The following is a 5,000-nucleotide window of genomic DNA, read 5'->3' on the forward strand; positions in this document are numbered from 1 at the left end:
GTGGGTCTGAATGGCAGTGCATGGTTGCCAACTGAAAAACCGTGACGGTGTCTTAATAAGTGCGTTGATTCACAAAAAAACAAGAATCTTTTACAGAAAACGATAATTTTTCACAGCAAACCCGTGACGTGATGAGTGCGTTAGAACTGCGAGACCCAGGAGTGGTTTTTGAGTGGAGTGTGTTAAGGTAGTGGTGGTATTAATGGTAGCAGTAACGGCAGGGCTGTGAGACGTACGTGTGATATTTTGTGGGACTTGAGGTCAGCTTTCCTGATGAAGTACTCCCCGCACTCATTACACTCGTTAGTCTTCTCTCCGGTGTGGATGAGCTTGTGTGACTTGAGGTGGCTCTTCTGGGTGAGCATCTTGCCGCACTCCTCACACTTGAAGCGCTTCTCTCCGGTGTGTGTGAAGCGGTGGCGCTGCAGGTTGCCCTTGCTGCTGAAACGCTTCCGGCACTCGTCGCACTCAAAGCGCTTCTCGCCGGAGTGCATCAGCTTGTGCGTCTTGAGGTGGCCCTTCTGCAGGAACAGCTTGCCGCACTCCTCGCAGGCGAAGCGCTTCTCGCCGGTGTGGGTCAGCTTGTGCCGCTGCATGTTGCCCTTGCTGATGAAGCGGTTGCCGCACACGTCGCACTCAAAGTTCTTCTCGCCGGTGTGCATGAGTTTGTGCGCCTTGAGGTGTCCCTTCTGGGCGAAGGGCTTGCTGCACTCCTCGCACTCAAAGCGCTTCTCGCCGGTGTGCGTGATCCAGTGCCGCTGCAGGTTGCCCTTGCTGGAGAACCACTTGGAGCACTCTGGGCACTCGAATAGCTTCTTGCCCCGCGGCGGCATGTTGGGTTCCTCCTCCTTCACGTAGTTCACGTCCTTGTCACGGTTGAACACTTTGTTCCACTCCTCGTACTCGTAGTACTTCTCTTGGCAGCTCGGGTAGCGGTCCATGGCTGGGGGGGGGGGCTCGGGTGGCTGGGGGGGATAGGCTAGGGTGTGGTGTGCGCCCCCCGTGGTTCAGGGATGAGGTGCTGCGGGGCCAAGTGGCATAGGTGGGCGCGTCAGGCCTGGGACCGGCGCGGGGCGGGGCGGCTTAGCACACCACTGCCCTGGGGCATACTACACACACTACACTGCCGCCGCTACTGCACACCGCCGGCTGCTGCTGCTGCTGCTGCTATGAGGCTCTGGTACACACCGTCCCTGGCTCATGTCAGGGTCGTGTGGGACTGTGCCTCCTCCTGCTGCTGCTGCTGCTGCTGCTGTGGGACCTGCTGGGGCCTGTTGAGGGAGATACTCTGGTGAGATGGCAGTCTGAGGTAAATCTTGCCAAACCTAACCCAACATAAGCATTGCTGTGCATGTAAACCAAGAGCTACACACACACACACACACACACACACACACACACACACACACACACACACACACACACACACACACAGGCCATTATTACTATTACCATCAGGTCCGCACTGAATCTGGGAGAGTTCGGGTGTGCAGTCAACATCAGTATTGCCGGACAGAAAAGAGACACCGAGCTTACTCCAAGGTTAGGTTAGGTAAGTTGTGACAAGATAAGCAAAATAAATCAAATCAAATCAAATCAAATCTAAGTAAAAATAAATAATAATAATAAATCAATAAATAGATCAGATTAGCTGGGACAAAAAAAAAAAAAAAAAAAAAAAAAAATTGGTTAGGTAAATTGTGACCGAGAAAGGTTAGGTTACAGGAGGAGGAGGAGGAGGAGGAGGAGGAGGAGGAGTAAGAGAAAAAGAAAGAGAAAAAGGAGGAGGAGGAGGACGACGATAATGAGAAGGACAAGGAGGAGGAGGAGGAGGAGGACAAGGAAGAGGATGATAATGAGAAGGAGGAGGAGTAAGAGAGAGAAAGAGAAAGAGAAAAAAAAGAAGGAGGAGGAGGAAGAGGAGGAGGAGGACAAAGAAGAGGATGATAACAAGGAGGAGAAAGAGAAAGAGAACAAGAACAAGAACAAGAAGAAGGAAAAGGAGGAGAAGGAGAAGGAGAAGGAGGAGGAGGAGGAAGAGGAGGAGGAGGAGGTAGAGGAGACTTGTAAGGCCACTGAATGGAATGTGGAAGGTGGAGTAGTAGGTTAGGTTAGGTTAGGTTAGGTTAGGAAAGGTTTAGGTTAGGTTAGGTTAGGTTAGGTTAGGTTAGGAAAGGTTAGGTTAGGTTCGATAAGGTTAGTGAAGATACAAGACAGAAAATTTGTTAGGTTAAGTTAGGAGTTAGGATCGCAAAGTTAGCTTAGGTTAGGTTAATTAAAAGTTAGATTGAGTTCATTTTGGTTAGCTAATAGTGAGGTTAGCAACTTTTTTAAGCCCGCAATGTTAATTCAGGTTAGGTTAACTGATAAAAATAATTAGCAAGTTTTTTAAAGCAGAAAAATGAAGTTAGGTTAGCATTGGTTAGCTGACAGTGAGGTTAGCAAGTTTTTTTAAGCTGAAAAGTGAGGTTAGGTTAGGTTGGGTTAGGTTAGGTTAGCTGATAGTGAGGCTAGGAAGTTTTTTTAAGCTGAAAAGTGAGATTAGGTTAGGTTGGGTTAGGTTAGGTTAGCTGATAGTGAGGTTAACAAGTTTTTTTAAGCTGAAAAGTGAGATTAGGTTAGGTTGGGTTAGGTTAGGTTAGCTGATAGTGAGGTTAACAAGTTTTTTTAAGCTGAAAAGTGAGGTTAGGTTAGGTTAGGTTAGTTTTGGGTTAGCTGATAGTAAGGTTAGAAAAATTTGAAGACAAAAGTGAGCTAATAGTAAAGTTAGCAATTTTTGAAAGACAGAAAAATTAGGTTAGGTTTGATTAGGTTAAGTTAGCATTGGTTAGCTAATTGTGAGGTTAGCAAGATTTGTAGACAGAAAAGTGAGGTTAGGTTAGATTAGAGAGAGAGAGAGAGAGAGAGAGAGAGAGAGAGAGAGAGAGAGAGAGAGAGAGAGAGAGAGAGAGAGAGGCAGTAACCATTCACCTGACAACTGATTTGAATTCTAACTAAAAAAATAATCGCACATGACCTCAAAAGTGTTTATGTACCACCAGGAACTCAATCGTGTATGTACCACAGGCTTGGTACCACTGTCTTAACCCCTTCAGTACTGGGACACATTTTTACTACTATTTTGGACCATTTTATTGACATTAGCAAGGGTGTATGGAGGGCACAAGATTAATGGCCAGTCTTCACTATTTTAATCCCTTCAGTACTGGGACACAATTTTACTACAAGTTTTGTGTACCATTAGACCATTTTATTGACATTAGCAAGGGTGTATGGAGGGCACAAGATTAATGGCCACAGTCTTCACTATTTTAACCCCTTCAGTACTGGGACACATTTTTACTGCGAGTTTTGTGTACCATTAGACCATTTTATTGACATTTGCAAGGGTGTATGGAGGGCACAAGATTAATGGCCACAGTCTTCACTATTTTAACCCCTTCAGTACTGGGACACATTTTTACCTTGAGTTTTGTGTACCATTAGACCATTTTATTGACATTAGCAAGGGTGTATGGAGGGCACAAGATTAATGGCCACAGTCCTCACCATTTTAACCCCTGACATGAGTTGGTGAGGCTGTGGAAAGTCACCAAATAGTCACCACAGGAATAGGGAAACACGTCATGCTACTGAAGGGGTCAAGAACACAACACCACACACACTGCAGGGAGACAGGGAGCACAACACACCCTACTGGCACCCTACACACGCACCCTAGACCCTGTACCCCACGCTGCCACGCACACACACGCACACGCACGCACGCACACCCTAAAATGGACACTAGGGTAATAATGAGGATTTGAATTGGTGATATGTGGTGTAACGGTGACCCGCTGTACTGGAACCCTCTTCGTGACCCCCGCTTTCCGGTGAATGACCTCTGCTGGGCCCTGCTGCTCACCGCCTGCCCAGGTCACGCCGGAGTGGTGCCCTGTGACCCTGGGGAAGCCACTGGGGCAGGGCACGGCGGCTGGGGTAGGCCACAGGGGGGTCATGTGGGGTCAGGTCAGCCCAGCCGGGAAGAGAAATTAGTTGGGTTAACCTGTTACTATTTCTATCATAACTACAACTACTACTGGCACTACCCCTGCCCTTCCGTGCCTGGGGGGTCCTGCAGGCTGCCTGGGTGACGGAGGGGCCGGGGAGGCAGGCCTATATGCCTCGCTAGGCCTGCAGGCATCACCAGGTAGGCCGAGAAGGAGAAATCTTACCTCAGTTTGAACACCGCTGTCTTGTAATGTCAATATTTCCCTTCTTTCCTTATTTAGCCTCCCCCTGGGGCCGCCTGGGGGTGGGTGGGGGCCTTAGCAACCCTGAGGGACACGCGGGGGGGCGGGGAGGGGTCAAAACACCCTGGAAAGTGTGGTAAATAAGGGGTGGTGAGGGCAGAAAGGCAGCTTGTTTGTTTTGGTGAGCCACTCTTAGCTTCGGTCCCGATCAGAGAAGCTTCGGTTCCCTATGGCCGCCTTACCCCCCCTTTTAGCCCTCTCCTGCCCCCTATTTCACCCTCTCACCCCCTATATGTGACCCCTATACCCCTTTCCTTGCGGCTAGTTTGCGTATGTACGAGCAGCAGGCCCCCAGGTGGTTGTAATAGCGGGAAAGCGGTGTGTGGTTAATATGGCGGACGGTTTACATTGTCGTTAGATCCCCCATTTTAGAATCCCCCGGCCAGTTACTCTCACCGTGGAAATGCTGTTATTATTACCACCCACCACCTTATTTCACCTCTTTCCACAATGTTTGCTATTATTTTTATGCTTTTGGGGATTTTTAGGTTTGTTTTTTGAGGTTTGGTTCCCCCGGGGTGGGTTTAAATGGCATGTCTTTGTTGCATGTTTAAGAAATATGTTTGGCATTAATTGTGACGTCACCAAGCGGCGTCCATTGAGTAACGGTACTTATATTACTGGTAGCTGTGGTGCCAGTGGGGGTTAAAATAAATAAATGGTGTGCTAATATGACAACTATCCATTTCTACCAATAAAATATAA

At 48.2% G+C, this 5,000-nt stretch overlaps 1 protein-coding gene across 3 annotated transcripts in view; it reads right to left on the minus strand.

Annotated features, from left to right (window-relative positions):
* The window catches only part of LOC123503692 (gastrula zinc finger protein XlCGF7.1-like), a 12,288-nt gene extending 7,669 nt beyond the window's left edge, over positions 1-4,619 (minus strand). For all 3 annotated transcript variants that reach the window (XM_045253672.1, XM_045253688.1, XM_045253680.1), the window contains exons 1-2: positions 4,218-4,619; positions 237-1,271 (exon numbers count right to left, since the gene is read on the minus strand). In XM_045253672.1, coding sequence (XP_045109607.1) covers positions 237-941 — 705 coding nt within the window. In that variant the 5' untranslated portion in view covers positions 942-1,271; positions 4,218-4,619. The remainder of the gene's footprint in view (positions 1-236; positions 1,272-4,217) is intronic.
* Between the last annotated feature and the right edge of the window lie 381 nt (positions 4,620-5,000).

The sequence above is a fragment of the Portunus trituberculatus genome, chromosome 2 (genome assembly GCF_017591435.1).
Source record: "Portunus trituberculatus isolate SZX2019 chromosome 2, ASM1759143v1, whole genome shotgun sequence".
In the NCBI taxonomy this organism is placed as follows: Eukaryota; Metazoa; Arthropoda; class Malacostraca; order Decapoda; family Portunidae; genus Portunus; species Portunus trituberculatus.